The sequence below is a fragment of the Schistocerca cancellata genome, chromosome 9 (genome assembly GCF_023864275.1).
Source record: "Schistocerca cancellata isolate TAMUIC-IGC-003103 chromosome 9, iqSchCanc2.1, whole genome shotgun sequence".
Classification (NCBI taxonomy): domain Eukaryota; kingdom Metazoa; phylum Arthropoda; class Insecta; order Orthoptera; family Acrididae; genus Schistocerca; species Schistocerca cancellata.
In genome coordinates this window covers 218,059,996-218,081,034 of record NC_064634.1, presented here as the reverse complement: position 1 = coordinate 218,081,034, position 21,039 = coordinate 218,059,996, and the positions used below count along the sequence as shown (strand labels likewise).

Sequence of the window (21,039 nt, the reverse complement as noted above, 5' to 3'; positions counted from 1 at the left end):
CTAAGAAGTAGGCGAGTGTCAGCAATACGTCTCGTGGTCTTATCGTGGTGTGTTTATCTTCTGCCGTTAGGTCAGACGATAGAAATGACACTTGCACGCTTAGAGTAGTAGATTGATGATGACCAACTTTAAACAGAACTTGATTAATTTTCACACACATTTATTAAAATAATAAGCATAAAAATTACTTAACTTGGTTCTGGATGCTATGTACAATTGACAATCTGAAGTTCCTTTGGTATTGGTACATTAATCTTATTCTCACATATATCTCTGATACTTGACAAAAGTGTCTATACATTTATCTTCATGGCTATGTACAGGAATATGGTAATCTTATTAGGTGCAGACTGAAACTTGACTATAGACTGGTACAGACAAATGTAGAACTCATACAGACTGTTACAGACTAATGCAGACTGGTACAGACTGGTGCAGACAAATGCAGACTGGTACAGACTGGTGCAGACAAATGCAGACTGACTTAATCGGAGGTCTGTACACTCGTTATAATACCTCTCGCGTTCATGTATCACTGCGTGAGTGTGATCCGCGAGGAGAAAAGGTTCTACATAAGCAGCAATCTCATTGGCTGCGTTACATATTAATACGCGGATCGGCTGAAGCAGAATTTGGTCCGTCTCTATGGCAGTGCCATCTCGTAGTGCGGAGACAGACGACCGCTGCACCTGCGCTGTTGTGCTTAGCGGGGCGCGCTCTAGTGGGAAAGTTGTGTACGCGCTGGCTATGCGGAACTATGTACACAACAGGCAATGAAGCAGAAGAATTAAAGAATGAAACCAAGAGCTTGTGGTCCATAATGAGGAGAAACTTAGACCCATACAAGAATAAATGAAACTTCTTGACGGCATAGATGTGACAACAAGTGCTTCCTTTTCAACTTGGGAGTAGGACTGCTGAGCAGTGTTGAGCATTTTAGGTACTTAAGGTATTGAACGTTCGGACCATCCTCATAGCGATGCGCAGGAACAGTCGTGAGGTCAAATTGAGAGGCATTTGTAACCAAGACATGTGGTAGCCAGGATGAAAAGTAACCAAAAAAAGGGACAGAATGCAATTTAGATTTCAAAAGTGTGAATGTATGCTCACAGGCTGGCATCCACTGATAAGGAACGTCTTTGTGGAGCAATTCGTGGAGAGGATGGTTCAATGTGACCACATCTGGAATGGGTTCATGTTAGTAGGCAGTTTTCCCTAGAAATGCCTGGAGTTCCTTGACATTGGGTGGGGGAAGGCATAGCTTTGACAGTGGGGATACGAGGACATAAAGGATTTACATCGTCCCAAGAAACCTCAAACCCCAAATAAACAGTGGGTGACTGAAAAAAGTGTGATTTTGTAAGATGCATTTCAACCCTGTGGTATGTAAGACTGTGAACAAGGAGCATAAGTTGCATAAACGTTCTTCTGTGGATGCACTTGTCATGACAATGTCATAGAGGTAGTTGATGCACTCCGTAACGGAAGTTGTCAGTTGTTCCAAAGAACACTGAAAAATTGCAAGGTCCTAGCCACATCGAATGAGAGGCACTGATATTGGAACAATCCAAAGAACATGTTAATCAGACAGATCCTTTTTGAATTCTCATCCAACAAAACCAGCAAATAGACTTCAGATAAATCAATTTTAGAGGAAATCTGGCCCACAGTAAGTTTAGTCACCTACCCTGACAGGGCAAAGGGTAGGTTTCAATGGTAGACTGAACAGTAATGGAAACTTTAAAGTTGACTCAGAAGCAAAGCTGGCCATTCTGCCCCCCCCCCCCTTTTTTTTTTTTTTTTTTACAAGTGGGATAGACCATTCATTTGATATAACAGGCTGTGTGACCCCCAACCCCTACAGGCGGCTTGCCACTCTTTGGCGGGTTTGTGATTGACTACTAAGGGGCCCCAGCTTTTGCAGCATCTTTTCCCTTCCATTCTGCATGTCTATCCTCTTGTTATTCTTTTTCTTCCCCCTTAGAGAACATGTCCGGCGTGTTAATGGGAATGTTCCGCATTGTCCATCGGTGACATAAGAACTGTCTCACCACTGTTTTCCATTCCGTTTTCCTTTCTTTGTTTCCCTTCTCCTCTCGCTCCTCTGCTTTGGTGTTTGAGGTTCATCTTTTTCTTCTTTCTCCCTGTGCACTCCTGACGGCTGGCCCATATGTCTCACATGTAACAGGTGACTGGGTAACGCCTAATTCCCAGCCCTGGGTCAACAGGTATGGGTCACACTTATCCCTAGTACAAGCCAGACCCAGGGAGGCATGATTGCCTGAGCTGCTACCTTCCCAAATTGCCATTTGGTCCCTCAGTCAGATGTTAGGGAGGTATGACATGAGGTGTGAATAATCACCTAAGGCAGGTGTGCCCCCTTGTGAAGGAGGCCCCAATTGGAAGGAGCATGCCATTGGAGACACTGGCAATCATGGGGGATTTTCTCTCAATGAGGCTAACAATTCAAAGACCCTTCAAGCTGCACTACGGTTCCTCGTGGTCTCATGTACTGAAGACGGTCAGTACTTCGCAACAGTAAATCCGTTTATTATTCAGAAAGGTGTTAATGCAGTTGCCAGCCCTGTGAAATCCTGCTCTTGTTTACGGAATGGGACGTTGCTTTTGGAGACTACTTCTGATTCTCAAGCACAACTATTGGTTGCTGCCTCGCTTCTCCATGGCTATCTTGTTCGTGTTGAGGCCCATAGACCTCTGAATTCTTCCCGTTGTGTTAGTTACAGTAGGTTGCTCGACGGTCTGACTGAGACCAAAATCCAGTCATACCTCTCTGATCAGGGTGTCATTGCTGTCCATTGGGTGATGAAAAAGGTAGGGTCATCCTTAGTGCCCACCCACACACTTTTTCTCTCCTTTGATAACATGCTGCTTTCATCCGAGACCAAAGCCGGCTATGAAATTATCGTAGGCCGACCAAACATTCCGGACCCGATGTTACCGGCATCATCATTTCACCCATACTAGAACGTCTTATCAACACCCACTCAAATGTATAACCTGTGGTAGGGATGCGCAAGAGGGCGATTGTCCTCCTCCTTCTCCCCATTGTATCCACTGCAATGGTGGCCATGCCACCTCCTCTCGGGATTGTCCCATGTATCTTGATGAGTGGGCTGTCCAGGAGATCTGGGTAAAGGAAAATGTGCCTTACCCTGTTGCTCTCAAGTTCTTGGGTAGTCGCAAACCCTGCGTTCTCCCATCTAGCACTTATAGTTCTGTTCTTGGTACCTCTCACTCCATGAAGGACATGGCCACGCAGACATGTGATGTCAAATTCAGCTCTGAGGTTGTGAAATCGCCCAGTGTCAAGGTAGCATCACCATCCCCTTGTCCAGCTGTGCAACAAGCCATCAAACTCTCACCTCAAGAGGCAAAGCCACCAGCTACACAACCGGTAGGCCGGAAAGGACAGAAGGAGTACTCCCATGAAGACTTCCTATATTCCTCCAGCCAACGAACATCTGTCTCTCCCTCTGCTATCCAGAAAGGCTCGAAGAAGTCCAAAAAGGCAAATGGTCTCCTTTGCTTAGTCAAAGATCTTCTTTGACAGTGTGGCCACATGATATCTTAGCCCGGCCGGCCACTGTGTGCACCACCAACTGTTTTTCTGCATTGGACTCCACAGACCAACAGCACAAGCAGGCCAATGATTCTGTGGACCTCATGGAGCAGGATCCTCATGCTTCTGTGCCCTATAGCAGTGAGTCTTTGCAGGCTGTCACTCGGCATCTGCCAAGGTGACACCCCTTCATTTCTTCCCCACCATGACTCTCCTCCAACGGAATGTTTGCAGCCTTCGGCCCCACAAAGAGCTTTTAGCATCACAGTGTCCCCTTGTACTCTGCCTTCAGGAAACAAAATTGCATCCTCACGACTGCTTTGAGCTTTCACAAATCTTCCCGGCTTATTTTGACTTTCCCCTTAAGGTGGACATTCCCTCTCATGGGGGTGTCATGCTGCTCACATGGGATGATGATCATAGTCAACCCATCTCCCTGACTACCCATCTTCAAGCTGTTGCAGTTCGCCTTTCCCTTCCTCATCTGACTTTTCCCCTCTGTACTTTTTATGTCCCTCTGTCATTTGGTGTCACCTCACCAGGGAAGACTTCCTTCAGCTAATTGGGCAGCTACCTCCCCCATTTCTGCTACTTGGTGGCTTTAATGCACGTCATCCCCATTGGGGTTCCCCTGGAACCTGTCAGAGAGTGCCCTCTTGGCTGATCTTCTTAATCAACTCAACCTCTTCTTCCTTAGCACTGGAGCATCCACATTTCTTTCTGACTTCTCACACACCTTTTCCCATGTGGACCTATCCTTGTGCACTGCCCAGCTTGCCCATCGTCTTGAGTGGTCCATTCTTTCTGACACCTACTCAAGCGACCATTTCCTATGTGTCATCCGTCTGCTGTCTCCTACCCCACCTGCGTGTACACCCAAATGGCAGCTTACTAAGGCTGACTGGCGGCTTTACTGCTCCCTGGCGACCTACGAAGAACAAGATTTCCCCGGTTGTGATGACCAGGCAGAATATCTCACAAATGTTATCCCTACAGCTGCAGAATGTTCCATTCCTCGCACTTCCTCTTTACCACACTGTGTTTCAGTCTCTTGGTGGACTGTGGCATGCCACAACACAATTTGTGTGCAGAGACGTCCTCTCTGTGTTTTTAACCATCATCCTATGATGGCAAACTGCATTCATTGTAAACAGATGTATGCAAAGTGTCATCGCTTTCCTCGTGATAGCGAGAAAGCTGGCTGGATTTCATTCACTAGTTCTTTTAACAGTTCCACCCCTTCCTCTGTCATGTGGGCCAACCTCCGACGGCTCTCTGGAACCAAGATCCATTCACCAATTTCCAGCCTGACAGTAGCAGACAATGCCATCATGAACCCTATTGCTATCTCCAACACCTTAGGCTGCCATTTCGGAGAACTTTCAAGCTCTTCCCACTGTCACCATGCCTTCCTCCATCAGAAATGTGTGGAGGTGGCTTGAGTGATACCCTTCTCTTCTCAGAATCATGAGTGCTACAATGCTGCCTTTACTATGAGGGAGTTAGATGATGCTCTCAATTCATCCCGAAACTCCACCAAATGGCAGATGCTGTCCACATTCAGATCTTGCAGCACCTTTCTTTTGCGGGCAAGCACTTTCTGCTTCATACTTACAACCGTATCTGGCCAGAGGGCATGTTTCCCGGATGTTGGTGGGAAGCTACCGTCATACCCATACTTAAGCCTGGTAAGGACAAAAATCTTCCTTTCAGCTACTGCCCCATCTCTCTCACCAGCTGTGTTTGCAATGTGATGCAACATATGATTCATGCCCGACTGGTATGGTGGCTTGAGTCTTCCAGTTTACTAACGATTGCACAGTGTGGATTTCCAGCGTGCCTTTCTGCAGTTGACAATCTCGCCACTTTGTCCACTCCTGTCATGGATGGTTTTCTGCAGAAATCCTAGACTGTGACCATGTTTTTTGATTTAGGAAAGGCCTACAACACCTGCTGGAGAACTGGTGTCTTCCACATGCTTTACACATGGGGCTTCCATGGCCACCTCCCCCATTTCCTTCACGAATTTTTTAAAGGACAAGTTTTTAAGGAGCATGTGGGTTTTGCCTTGTCAAATACCTTTATCCAGGAAACCGGTGTGACTCAGGGTTCCTTCTTGAATGTCATCCTCTTTGCTATCGCCATTAACCCTATAATGGCCTGTCTCCTGCTGGGCATCTCCAGCTCTCCTTTTGTTGATGATTTTGCGATCTACTATAGTTCTCAATGGGCCTGTATCGCTGAGCTGCTTCCTCAGACATGTCTTGACATCGACAATGGCTATCGTTTTTCCACTGACAAAACAGTCTGTATCAGTTTCTGGCGACGCAATTGGTTTCTCCCACCATCCTTACATCTTGGGCCTGTTGCTCCTCCATTCATTGAAACTATGAAATTCCTGGGGCTCATGCTTGATAGGAAGCTCTCTTGGTCCTCCCGTGTGTCTTACCTGGCAGCTCACTGTATGCGGTCCCTCAGTGTCCAACGTGTCCTCAATGGTACTTCCTAGGTTGCAGATTGAACCACCCTCCTCCATTTATAAGGGTCCTTTGTCCATGTGAAACTAGACTGTGGGTGCTTTGTTTATGCGTCTGCACATCCATCCTCTTACGCCATCTCAACACTATCCACCATCGTGGCATCCATTTAGCCACTGGTACTTTTTACTTTAGCCTGGTTGAGAGTCTGTATGCTGAAGCTGCTGAACTACCAGTCCTACCACCATGACTTTCTCCTCAGCAGGTATAGATGCCATTTGTCTGCCATGCATGGCCACCCATCCTATGCCTCTTTCTTCAATGATTCCTTTGATCACAAGTATGTGGTGCATCCCTCTTCTCTGTTACCTCCTGGAGTCCACTTTCGGCCTTTGCTCTGGTGGCTTAACTTCACACTACCTGCAACTTTCGCGGTGGCTGTGAAGCCTTCACCACCTTGGCTTCGTGAAGTGGTCCATGTCAACCTTGGCCTTAATTCACGTCCTAAGGACACTACTCCATCCTTGTTCTATTGCATTCAGTTTCATGACCTTTGCATGGAACTTTGCTTTAGTACCTTTGTTTACACTGATGGCTCTCGGACTGACCATGGTGTCGGGTGTGCCTTCATCATTGATGCCAGCATTTTTCGATATCAGCCTCCGGCACACTGCTCAGTATTTACAGCCCAGTTCTTCACCCTGTATCAGGCCACGGAGTACATCCAGTGATGCAGACTGTTCAATTGTGTCCTCTGCTCAGATTCTCTCAGTGTTCTGTACACAGCCCATCCCTTACTGCAACAGGTCCAGGAAAACTGTCACCTGCTCACTCTTGGTGGAGCCACTGTGATGTTTATGTGGGTTCCTGATCATGCCAGTCCGCCAGGAAACGAGGCTGCTGATGCAGCTGTCAAGGCTGCAGTCCTAGTACCTCAGCCCACTATTTCCTATGTTCCCTCCATCTTCTATAGTTTTGACTTGGGCGTGTATGACTTCAGTTGTTTTTGCGCCCTAAAACAAAACAAACAAACAGTAACCCCCAACCACATCAGCCTGTCCAATTCTGATTTCTTTGATCATGCAAGGCCACTGGAATAGGGCACACACAGAAATAGTACAACTGTACCATAGATTTCAGTATAATTTGGGCTGTAAAATTAGTGTCACAAACTAACTCATCCGCAAAAAGAGACGAGAACGCAAAACTCAAGAGAATCCAACTGCTGGTAAGGGACCTGGTCAGAAACAAGATGCATTACATCTGCAATGGAAAAACCAGAAAGTATTGATATAATCCAGACTGAACAAATTCTCTGTGCCAGCATCATCCACTATCAGAAAAGTCAAGGAACAAACTACAGTTTAGACACAGTGGGAGCTGTAAATTGCCCAAAAATTTGGAATATGCGGCTTGTTGTAACTTCGAGTAATAGAGACAGTGCTGGAGATCCCAAACCCACATAAGTTTGTGTGTTTAGTAGTGTCACGACTTGCTGTTATTTCGTAGCCCTAGAGACAGACAATTTACGCCCATTTCCGTATCCTCTGGAGTAGGCTGGGAACAAAATGCAGGTGCTGTATGCAGGGAGGCTGCATTTGTATGGCTGCCATTTCAGCCCCCCCCCCCCCTCCCCCGCCCCCCCACCTCACACCCCAAGAAGTAACTGATACCTGATGACCAGGAACAGGAGCCACCACAGTGATGATACACCAAGTCTCAATCTGATAATGAGCAGCTTGAAATACCTCAGATGATTGAGCAATATTTAATACTTCAGGCAAAGATGAATTCTTGTACTGTAATGTGTGTTGGTGCATCTCTTTGTTAGGAACCAACCAAATGATGGCATCACAGACTATAGAATCAGTATAGAAATCATTATGGGCAGCTGCCCAAGTGTGCTGTTGGGCTCGACATGCGTGGCAATGACATGAATGCACGTATAGTGATAATTGGACAACAACTTACACATTTTGTTGGACATAAGTGACACCAGATCTTGGAGTGCGGCTAACTGACACAATGCTGGTACATCCGAGGGTAAACCTAAGAAAGGAGCAACAGCTGTGTGTATCAGTGACACCAAAAGTGAGGAAGTGTTGCCAAATCTATTTCATGTAAGCCTCCTGGTGTTTGGTCCCATCATCGTAAGGGGTAAAAGATGTAGCAAATGTGTGAGCTCTCTGCTATTCTAGGAGACATTTGTTATCACCAATTATGTCATAATGCTGGAGGCAACCAATAGCAAGGCCACTAAGAACAAAAGTTTATTCATCCACTTTCTAGGAAATGACAAAAATAGCAACAATACAATAAGCAATAGTACAACCTGAGAAGAATTGCCGGCTGTACTGTTTTTATATAGAGGAGGTTTGTGGTTGGCAGTGGGCCAGATATTGTGCGTATGCACAAAGCTTGTGACCCTCTGCAGGCAGCCTCTGGTGGCTGGTCAGGGCAGCTGCCATTGTTAGACTATTTCAAGTGCAGTGCACTGGTGCCATGGCACATATCCAGGTGTTGTGTACAGGGTTGTAAGCAATTGGGAGAAGACTTATAGTTAGTAGTTTCCTACATCTTCCTTGGAACTTTTCTTGAATAATGGCTTTATTACTGCATAGTGAAGAGCATCTGGGAAGCATCCTTCTTCAAATGCCTTGGTAATTATTTCAGATAGCAGTCTTGATATTATACTAGAAGCAGTTTTAATTACAGTAGTGGATATTTCATCCTACTCAGTTGAATTTTTAGTTTTATGGGTCTGCCCCCGTTAGCTGAGTGGTCAGCACGCCAGAATGCCATGCCAAGGGGCCCGGGTTCGATTCCCGGCTGGGGCAGGAGATTTTCTCTGATCAGCGACTGGGTGTTGTGTTGTTCTCATCATTTTTTCATCCCCATCTCCGACACGCAAGTCGCCCAGTGTGGCATCGAATGCGATAAGTACTTGTCCCCGGCGGACGAACTTCCCCAAATGGGGGACTCCTGGTCCTCAATGCCGTACACTGATTTCCATTTTAGTTTTAAGGGATAATACTATTTTGTTTATACCTATGGCTGTAATTCATTCAAATTTAGTTCTAAGGTCCATGTTATCCTGATTGAAACTGGAAAGTTGGACCTTATGTAGGTAACGACTTACGTCAAAATCTGATTTTTGTGCATTTGTTAAAGGAACTCTAGGAAACATCCTGGTATTTCTGAAAGTTTACAATGGGTTTGTCTGCTATCTTAATTTTGGAGATTTGTAGAATGCCGGTTATGACATCAAGATTTTGATGTGATTTATTCGCATTGTTCAGAATAATTTTTGGATGTACCATTTCTTTTACTGCTTTTACCACCATTCTAAATGCAGGTTTATAGCTCTTTACATGTTTTATAAAATCAAAATTTGTATTAATTTTCAGTTCATTGTGTAACTGTCTTTTACTTGCACGTATCATTTTTATAGAAGCAATTATCCATTTCAGTTGCTTGTTAATTTTTTTTATGGCGAACTGTTAGGGGCAATATTTCATTAAAGCCTGAAAAAAACTGTCAAGAAATCATAATTTTTAGAACTTACAGTACAATGTTCCTCTGGCCAGTTTACTTCTTCAAGCCTAGAATAAAGGAAGTATATATTTTCCTTACTAAAGCATTGCTTGATGCACATTTTTCTAATGAATCAGCTCTGGAAACAGCAAAACGATCAGAAATACCTAAATCAATGCAGAATTTTTTGGATCATCAAGTGATTAATTTGTCAGACTATTGTCTATACTTGTGCAGATTGTTTACCCTCTCTCATGAATTCTGTGGAGTTTAGCTTGAAACCAAATGCTTCAATCAGACCAATAAATTCTGTTGATTCATTGGTTTCATTTATTCTGTTAATCAGTAGTTATTAAAATCCTTTTCTTTTGCTATTTTGTTGGTGTCTTTTAAAGACTTCTTAATTTAAACAGAAATAATGTGTTACTTCTTTATTGGGGACTCTGTATATCAAAATTATTAGAATATTTTTGTTCTCTAATTCTAAAGAGCAAATTTCATACATGCCCTCATCATTTAGAAAATTAAAATCATCTCTTACATTGAGGATTAAAGAATTTTTAATTAGTATGGAGGATGGAGAGGTTAATAAATGATAGTAAAAATATAAAAGAGTGCCAGAAAAGACTTTCGAGCAAATATATTGAATAATAATTTCCATTCTCACATAATGTAACAATTTTTATGCCATATTGAAAAAAAAAATCAAACTTTGGACACCCAGAACTCTGTATCACAAAAGATCATCTAATTGCATGATTCAAAATTAATGAGATTTCTATCTTCAGTATAAGACAGAGCAGCTATTTATATGACTGCTTTTAACATGTAATCAATAATGGTGTAGTTATAATGAATGATTTAAGTTTCAGCACCGGTTAGTTTAAAAAATTATACTGGTTTGAGATGTGGTTCATATTTATAAGTAGAAAAAGAAGAAAGTAACAGTTATTGAAGTATATGAGATTACTTATTTTATTGTGTAGTAGCTTTTATTTGTGAAGCTGCATTTACGAGTAGGTTTTCACATATGAAGCTTCTTTAAACTAGCATGAAATCATAACACAATCAATTTTATGACACCACTTTACCAGTTACCATGTCAGAGAATTTAACAATATGCAGCAGGAGTAACTAACTCTATCGGCGTGTAATTTTTAGTTAAATGTTTACTTTGGTTAGATGAAGATGATGATCAATTGCTGCAGTAATATTTTGCCATCTAGTTTCTCTTCCTTTTAATACTATTGTTTCAAATCCTTATTTTTATATGTGAAACAGGGCAAAACATACTTTCTGAGAACTGCCATTTTTATTTCTATAGGAGGCATGCAGGATTTCAATTACGTATATTCCAATTGCTTTGAAGTGACATTTGAATTAAGCTGTTGTAAGTACCCTAATGCTTCTGAATTGTCGACTGAGTGGGAAAACAACAGAGAGAGTCTCTTAAGTTTCATGGAAGCTGTGCACAAAGGAATCAAAGGTATGATTTTGTGGCTTTTAAGATCTCAGTAAATTTAAAAACAGTTCATGATTTTTTTTTAGAAAGACTGTGATTTGATTAAATTTATGAATTTTAATAATCTCTGTATAAACAGATGTTCAAGAAACATGCAACACTGGACTCACATTTGGGAGGACAATGGTTCAAACCTGTTTCTAGCCTACCTGATTTAGGTTTTCTGTGATTTCCCTAAATCGCTTCAGGCAAATTCTGGGATGGTTCCTTCCAAAGGGCATGGCCGACTTCCTTCCCTATCCTCCCCTAATCCGATGGGACTGATGACCTCACTTTTTGTTCCTTCCTCCAGATCCCACAACCAACCAAGAAATATGCAACTTCAGAAGACTAATCCAAAAGAATCTAATCATAATGTAAAAAGTTTTTGATATGGGTGAGCCACAGTTGTGCAATTTTTTTTTGAAAGAGTAAACTGCCATTTGACTGTGTATTATTGTATTTAACTTTTGCATTGGCTAGATTTCAGCTTTTATGCCATTATCTGTTGCTTAATGGATATGACATGTAAATGATCTAAGAACTTCTAGTGTTGTACTCAGTAGTGGCATAAAAGCTGAAATGTTGATAGTACAGAAGATAAATACAGTAATACTCAGTCAAATGACAGTTTATTCTTTCAAAAAATAATCATATGTTTAGAAGAACTTTCTGCCGGTTGGAAGTACGTGAAATTATATGGGCTTGTCACACACACAAGTTCAACAGCACTATCATCTCTGCAAACGTATCACGCCCTATTTATGTAATTGGCTAGAGCACTGTCATACAAAGTGGACATGTGGAGCCATATGCCAATATGCCTTATGATTGAGTGCAGCTTAAAGATGATGATTAAAAATGTTGTTTATCAGGTGTGTGGAAGGTGCGGAGCACCAGTCAGCAAGAATTTTAAATGTTCATGTACATATCAACCAATAAATCTTTCAGATGTAGTTGGTTGGAAACTGCTTTGCTTCATCTTCTTTATTTGTGCATTCATATGCTAGCCGCATATAGGAATATTATCCTAGAATGTACGTAGGTCCTCTTTACTTTTTTGCCATTTTGTCTCACTGTGATCTCAACATACTGATATTTTGAAGTTAGAGGTAACATAATGTAATGTACTGTTAACTGTTCTTTGACACAAAAACAATTTGAAAATTGTGTGTCCTCCTGGGCACTGCAATTTTCGTGATTTTTGTGGAAGACAAAATTAAATGGCATTCATTGATCAGAATTTTCAAAAAAACTGTATTTTGTCAGATAAACATAGTTGTCAAAATTCCAAGTTTAAAGTACAAGGGTAAGTCAGTTATTATCTGCAAAACAGTTATAAAATTTTATTGTAATCAAATAGGAAACATAAAAGAACATAATTTTTCAACATAGTCTCCTTGCGTTTAAATGCACTTGGTCCATCATTGTACAAGCTTCCTGATGCCCTCATAAAAGAAGCTCGGTTGAGCTGCGAGCCAGGAATGCACCGCTTCTTTCACTGCTTCATCCAAGGCAAATCGATGGCCCCTTAATGCTTGTTTGGGTGGACCAAACAAGTGATGCAGTACTTCAAATTTGAGTTTATGAAGTGTTTCAGCAGTGTGGGCAGCAGTATTGCGGATGGGCATTGTCGTACAACAACACAACACCTTTTGACAGCAATCCTCGGTGTTTGCTTCGATTTGCAGGCTTTAGCCAGGCAGTAAGCATCTCACTGTACCATACACTGTTTATTGTTGTGCCTCTTTCCCCATGATGTTCCAGTACTGGACCTTGTGCATCCCAAAAAACTGTAAGCTTCAGTTTTCCTGTGGACGGTTGGGTCTTGAACTTTATCTTGCATGGCAAATTTGGATGTTTCCATTCCATACTCTGTCATTTACTCTCTGGCTCTTAATGATGGATGGATGTTTCGTCACCATTAATGATCCTGTCTAAGAAGTTGAGCCCTTAGTTACCATAGTGATCCAGATGTTTTTTTTGCAGATGTCCAAGTGCATTTGTTTATGCAACTGTGTGAATTGTTTTGGGACCCATCTTGCACAAACTTTATGAAACCCAAGTCTGTTGTGGATGATTTCGTAGGCAGAACTGTGACTAATTTGCAGATGATGTGCCACTTCGTCAATAGTTAATTGTCTGTCTAAGAGAGTCATTTCACGTGAACACTCAATGGTTTCTTCATTTGTGATGGTAAACGGCCGTCCAGCTCATTCATCGTGCATAACATGAGTGCGGCCATTTTGGAATTTTTCAATCCATTTGTAGGCAATCCGTTGTGGCAAAACACTGTTACTGTACTGTACCGAAAGTCTTTGATGAATTTCGGCCCCTGGTACTTCTTCCGACCACAAAAAACGGATCACTGAATGTTGCTCTTCTTTGGTGGAAATAGATAGTGGAGCAGCCATGCTTAACAGCACGACAGTGATAATGAAACTAACCTAGCATCTTGAAAATTGCAAAGATATAACAACAAATAAGCAAATCATGTGTCATCAATGTAAAATGACAGTACTACCAAAATAAACAAATATACAGGATGAGTCACCTAACGTTACCGCTGGATATATTTCGTAAACCACATCAAATACTGACGAACCGATTCCACAGACCGAACGTGAGGAGGGGGGCTAGTGTTATTGTTCAATACAAACCATACAAAAATGCACGGAAGTATGTTTTTTAACACAAACCTGCGTTTTTTTAAATGGAACCACATTAGTTTTGTTAGCACATCTGAACATATAAACAAATACGTAATCAGTGCCGTTTGTTGCATTGTAAAATGTTAATTACATCCGGAGATATTGTAACCTAAAGTTGACGCTTGAAACCTCCGACGTTGAGTTGCGTGATACTCATCTATGGCTAGTGTCGACGAAATGCAGCTGAAGCCTGCAGGGTGTATGCAGAATGGTACCCGGACAGAGAGCTTCCAACATGCCGCAAATTGCAAAACATCTACCGCCAACTGTATGCAACAGGTATGGTCGTAGCGTGCAAACGGGTCCGTAACAGGCTCATCACAGGAGAAGCGGGTGCAGTTGGTGTGTTAGCTGCTGTTTCCATGAACCCACACATGAGTACACGGACATTGCGAGAGCCAGTGGACTGAGTCAAAGTTGTGTCATGCGCATACTGCATCGTCACCGCTTTCACCCGTTTCATGTGTCGCTACATCAGCAATTACATGGTGATGACTTTAATCATCGAGTGTAATTCTGTCAATGGGCATTAACAGAGAATGCGTTGCAGTTCTACCTGTTTACCGATGAAGTGGGTTTCACAAACCACAGGGCAGTGAATCTACAGAACATGCATTACTGGTCCGTGGACAATCCTCGCTGGCTCAGACAGGTAGAGCGACAGCGACCATGGACTGTAAATGTATGGTGTGGAATCATTGGCGACCACCTCATTGGTCCTCACTTCATTGCAGGGGCCCAAACAGCTGCAACATACATCGCATTTCTACAGAATGATCTGCCAACGTTGCTCGAAAATGTCCCACTGGAAACGCGTCGATGTATGTGGTATCGGCATGATGGTGCACTTGCACATTCCGCAATTAACACTAGGCTGACCGTTGACAGGATGTTCGACGGGCGTTTCATAGGACGTGGAGGACGCATAAATTGGCCAGCCCGTTCTCCTGATATTACACCTCTGGACTTCTTTCTGTGGGGTACGTTAAAGGAGAATGTGTACCGTGATGTGCCTACAACCCCAGAGGATATGAAACAATGTATTGTGGCAGCCTGCGGTGACATTACACCAGATGTACTGCGGCGTGTACGACATTCATTACGCCAGAGATTGCAATTGTGTGCAGCAAATGATGGCCACCACATTGAACATCTATTGGCCTGACATGTCGGGACACACACTATTCCACTCCGTAATTGAAAACGGAAACCATGTGTGTACGTGTATCTCACCCCTCATGGTAATGTACATGTGCGTCAGTGAAAAAGACCAATAAAAAGGTGTTAGCATGTGCACGTAATGTGCTGTTCCAGTTTCTTCTGTACCTAAGGTCCATCACCGTTCCCTTTGGATCCCTACGTAATTCGGTGCTCTCCGATACACACGATCGAACAGCGGAGGAGTGGTACTCAAGCGTCAACTTTAGGTTACAATATCTCCGAATGTAATTAACATTTTACAATGCAACAAACGGCACTGATTACGTATTTGTTTATATGTTCAGGTGTGCTAACAAAACTAATGGGGTTCCATTTAAAAAAACGTAGGTTTGTGTTAAAAAACATACTTCCGTGCATTTTTGTATGGTTTGTATTAACCAATTACACTAGCCCCTCTCCTCACATTCGGTAAGTGGAATCGATTCGTCAGTATTTGATGTGGTTTACGAAATATATCCAGCGGTAATGTTAGATGACTCACCTGCGAATAATAATTGACTTACCCTTGAACTTCGAGGTAATCAATTTTGAATATGTGGACTAATAGTTAGTTATCTGTACAAGATGTTACAATGAATCATCACAGTCAGCGTGAATGTAAAACTGTAAGAGCCGAAGGTGGCTAGACAAGCCAAGAGCTGAGCCCCAAACTGGGAACAAAACTAGATGTGCGAATTAATCTACAGGGAACCAGAGAGCCTGAACACCATGTAGAGATGAAGTATGGAGATAAACACAAACTTGACCAACGTGAATGACTGTCACTAGCATATGGAAAACAGAGTGGTAAATGAGGTGAGATAGTAGTCTACAATTTGTCACCACCAACTGGTAAACACCTGAGTCAGCGGCTCTGCTTCACATGCACCTTCTGTAAAAGAGTTCTGTATTATTCCATTTCAAAAACCATGCCAGTTCATTTGCATCTGTCTCGATGTCTGCTGGCAGGGATACTAATTCCCTCCTCCCTAAAAAGGCTGCATTGAGCCAAAATTGTTTCTGATGCAACTTCTGTTGCAAAACCAGTGAGGGTGAGAGATTCACTGACAATGGGTTGACCAACTAAGGAGGCTACATCGATACAGATTGCTTGCTTAGTGTAGAGGATGGGGTGATGGCTGGTCCGCTGGCATTGGCAGGGATGGGTACTCAACCACTACCAAGTCAGAGGGAGGGACACCAGCTCAGATTACATGATATCCACTTTGGCAGTTGCAGGAGCGATCCCACCAGTGCCACAGTCCTTGTTGAAGATATGATGGCAGAAGGCAATGAGGGGGTGCCAACAGGTGTGCTTAATGCCCAAATTCTGTGCCTTCCAGCAAACCATCACTGCAGCCAATCTCATTGCCCGTCTGGCTTTTTGAGATGAAGGCGATGGGGCCCTTCAGGTCGGAGTCACAACTGATTCAGTGACAGGTCATCTGCTGCCGGAAGAATTGCTGATGTGTGTCATCCACCACCACACCTGGTAGCACCCCTGGAGCTGAAAGACTAGGTCCGAACAGCAGCCCTGTGAGAGAAATGGGCACTCTGATACGGTTTGGGGCATGTAACTTGGATTGCAACAAATTCAGAAGACCCCACAGCTGGTGCCCATGCAAATGTTTGGCGTGCTTGATCCCCAAATTCTGTGCCTTCCAGCAAACCATCGCTGCAGCCAATCTCATCGCCCATCTGGCTTTGTGAGATGAAGGCGATGGGGCCCTTCAGGACAGAGGCACAACTGATTCAGTGACAGGTCGTCTGCTACTGGAACAATTGCTGACATTTGTAATCCACCACAAGGTTTGCACAAGTCGCTCTACCTCAGAGTTAGAAGCTGGGTGAAATGGAGTGAGGTGCTGGATACCCTAGCATATGAAAAAGTCTGCAAACTATCACGACACACATTGCTGACCATTATCAGAGATGAGGGGCATCCAGGTAGAGTCCTCAACAATAAAAATGACTGATAATGCACGAATAGTGGCTGTCAATGTTGTGAAAGGACAGTTTGGCAACATACAGACAGTTTGACAATGCATTAATCACAAACAACCACATGTTACCCAAAAAAGGGACTACAAAATTGACATGCACCCTGTTCCAAGGGTGCTGCAGAACTGTCCATGGGGAGCCTGATTCAGTGTACAGGCCGCACAAGGCCACACTCACTGTCCAGTGCAACAGATGCAGAAACTGGAATATGCAAGTACACAACGTCAGAGGGCAACCACTCTACAGTGTTGCTCTCCGTGGCAAGCATGAAGATGCTCTGAACAATGTTGAGCTAATCCTAGAGCAGAAAGAAGTTTGTCACGCCAAATACGCTTCGAAAGGAGGGCTCTCGGGCCAGCGTCTATGGACAGCTGAAATGACAGCACCAAGAAATACTGAGAAGCTGTGTCCAATAGCAGCTGCAGGTAGGCATTATGCAGGTCGATGCATGAAAAATACTGGCCCCATGACAACTTTGCCAGCAACTCCTATGGCTCGAAATTGGATACAAATTTGCTGTGTATTGCACATTGATTGTCTGTTTAAAAATCACCAAAAGACGTAGGGGCCTTTCTGGTTTCTGAATCACCATGTAAGGGGTGGTCCACTGACTCTGTGAAATATGAGAAACAATGCTGTGGTCCTGCCAGTGGTGCAACTCGGCAACTCGGCCTTGATTTTGTCAGGCAGGGCGAAGGGAATGGGGGGGGGGGGGGGGGTGAGTCACAAAGTTTATGTATTGCTGATGGGTTAAGGGATATGTGTGCCTTGAAATTTTCTGCCCAACCCAAGATATTCTCAAGCGCATGGTCGTACATCTGTAATGAGGCCAAATCTTGTTAGGGGACTGATTGAGACAGTAAACGTACTTCCAACAGTGAGTTTGTCACTAATAACATAAGTTACCATTCCACATTCTTATATCATACAGAATGGAGAATTGTTATCTCTATGGAATCCCGAGGCCCATCATGTGTCTAAGTTAATTAGATTCACTGCCATGCCCATGTCTGCCTGAAACTAAATCGGTCACCCACCCACTATAAAAAATGACAATGGAATACAGTGGGGTGATGCTTACACAGTATTGAAGACAGCCTCCAAGTCCAGCAAAACCACTGGGCCTCTGACAACCATCCCACAGTTTGCCAACTGTCACATATTGTTGCCAAATGGACAGTTTGCAATAGACACCACAAATGGCTTCTACATGTAGGTAATCATGTCAAACATGCACAAAATGACAATTGGGGTGGGACCACTGGCTTTCTCATTCAATGGAAACAGGTGTGGAATGAGAGTAACCAGGAACCCAAACTTTAATGTTGTGAGTGGGGATTACACCGCCTTGATTGTCCCATGCCCACCGAGCTCAGTGTTGATGAAGTCAGGCACCGCTGTGACATAATTGCTCTTGAACTGTCAATGACTTCAACACATAGTGGCTCAGCAGAAGGCAAGGCTGCCTGGCTCACCCCATGGGGCACTGGGGACAGTTTACCATGTAAATCCAACATTGCCATCTTCCAATTCTTGGAAAGTACTGTATTTACTCGAATCTAAGCCGCACTCGAATCTAAGCTGCACCTGAAAAATAAGACTCGAAATCAAGGGAAAAAAATTTCCCCGAATCCAAGCCGCACCTGAAATTTGAGACTCGAAATTCAAGGGGAGAGAAAAGTTTTAGGCCGCACCTCCAAATCGAAACAAAGTTGGTCCATTGTAATATGAGACACAATTGAGGTCGAATGAATGACGATACAGCTACAGTAGTTTTGTATGAGTCGTAAGCTTGGTAGTTAAGCTTTACCGGGTAGCCATTGCTATGCGTCAGGCGCTGCGTCCGTATTTATACGGGTACCCTTCCTTTTTCACATGCTTCGTCTGGTTTGAATTTATTGCTTGTTTTTCTTTGATCAGATAAGTGCCGTTCTCTTTGTTATAGGTGTTTACGTCACTTTGAGCTGCAAATGCATTACTGTACTGTGTCATGCACTGCTTGTCGCATTCTGATAATGAGTGTTTACAACCTGTTGCCGCTCGCGGTATGGCTTGCTTTTGTCCTAGCTACCGCCACTTACAACTATAAAAAAAAGAGAGGAATTGTCTCCTTAGCGAAACAATGGCAAGAGACTGCTATTTGTTGCTATTTACACTGCTGCGTTCTTTGATAATGATCAACAAGAACCAAATAATGGACCGTGTATGATAGATGTTCTGAACGAGAGTGTAGCGAAAAATTTTTTCCATTTGAAAATCTTTGCAGGCACCTCTTTAGTACATTACATTCTGCACAGAAATTAGAGTCATCTTAGATTTAAAAATCTAGTCAGTTGCCGTGCTTCATTTCTGACTGTATCACTATTCAGCATAAGAATAATACGAATATAAACATGACATGATATGTATATTCTTCCGCGTTTGCTGTTGTTTCACTCTAGTTTTGTAGTTTATTAGGCAGACAGGATTTAAATGAGATAGCAGCAAACACGAAACAATACATGGCAAAATGTTTATAGTTGTATTATTCTTATGGTGAAGAGAATACTGCATGTGATTCACAATTCATAAAATTTCCTATTAGCAACCTTCTCTTCTCATAGGTAGGAAAAAATTCAGAACATAGAGTTGGCCATATTGACAAACATCCCAAACAGTCTTGCCAGTCAGATTTTTATAGTACATTGAAATGCTGCTACATTCGAAGATGAACAATACGGAATTTGTATTTACTTCTTTGGATAATGTATGAAAATGAAGTGGTCGAAACTCGGGGCGGAGAAAAAAAGCTCGTCTTCCACCTTTCTTTTTAATTTATTTACTGACGCAGAGGTTTTGGTGCCAGTATTTATCTTTGTGCCTGCAAAGCATGCCTGTGTAGCGGTACATATACTTGACGGCAGAAGTTAGTTGTAGCGGCACCTACCAACATTTTTCAGAATTTCTGCTTGCTTTGCACTCGATTCTAAGCCGCAGGCGATTTTTTGGATTACAAAAACCGGAAAAGTGCGGCTTAGATTCGAGTAAATACGGTACATCCCTTGCCACTGCCGTAAAGTCATATTATTGAGCAATCTTAGTGACATCAGCTAAAGAATGGTCGGACAGGGCCAGTGCCTTAGTCTGGACCTTTGCTTCAGGTGTTAATCAGATAACCATGTTCCTAATTAGCTAGTCTGCATATGAGATAGCACATTGGGGACATTCAAAATGACTTTTGCATGAGAGACCTTGTAGGTCAGCAGTCCGTGCTGTGTATGACTGCCCAAGATGCTTGCGGTGTTGGTTAAACTGTAATTGTGCTGCTGTCACATGGATTTGGTGATCAAAATACTGTGTGAGCAACTGATGAAGTTCACGAAAGTTAAGTTACTCATGGTAGATAGAGGGTTTGAAATTAAATGAAACTGTATGACCCAATTATGGATCTACAAGCCAGGAGCTGAACTCTGGAAGAGGGAATGAAACTTGAAGTGCTATCAGTATATGAGCGAGCAGAGAGTCTTGTCACTGTGCAGAAGTGAAGTCTGAGATAAAACTAGCACTCGGAATACAAAGCATGACATGAGGTGACAGACTGGTCCACGACAGTTGAAATCAGTATAAGAACAGCTAGAACAAGCCTGTAGCCGCCGACAAGTGTACATCTGAGTCAGTGGCTGTGCCCATGCCACACTTCACGTTCACCTTCCGTGACAGTGTTCTGTACTGTTCTGCTTCGTTAACCATGCTCACCAGCATCCGTCTCATTGTCTGCTGGTGGTGATACTAGTACTAGAATATGCAAGATTTTTCAAAAGAATTTATGTATTACGAAGTATTATGTTGGTTATTATAGGAATGAATACATTGGATGGTTTACATTCGTTGCATTAGATGTCAGTTGCCTTCCGTTTGTTCATTATCGTCACACGTTGCAAAATGGCTACTCCAAGGTGAAAATCATTGTGTGTGCTTAAGTTTGCAAAGTGTAATTTTGTGATTCAAAAGAAGTTTCAGGTAGACGTACCAAACCAATCCTCCGAATAGATGGAA

The 21,039-nt window shown here is 43.0% G+C and overlaps 1 protein-coding gene across 1 annotated transcript in view; it reads left to right on the top strand.

Moving 5' to 3' along the window:
• LOC126100158 (carboxypeptidase D-like) overlaps positions 1 to 21,039 on the top strand; it is a 250,461-nt gene that overhangs the window by 28,379 nt on the left and 201,043 nt on the right. Inside the window, exon 4 of the mRNA XM_049910700.1 lies at positions 10,916 to 11,077. Coding sequence (XP_049766657.1) covers positions 10,916 to 11,077 — 162 coding nt within the window. The remainder of the gene's footprint in view (positions 1 to 10,915; positions 11,078 to 21,039) is intronic.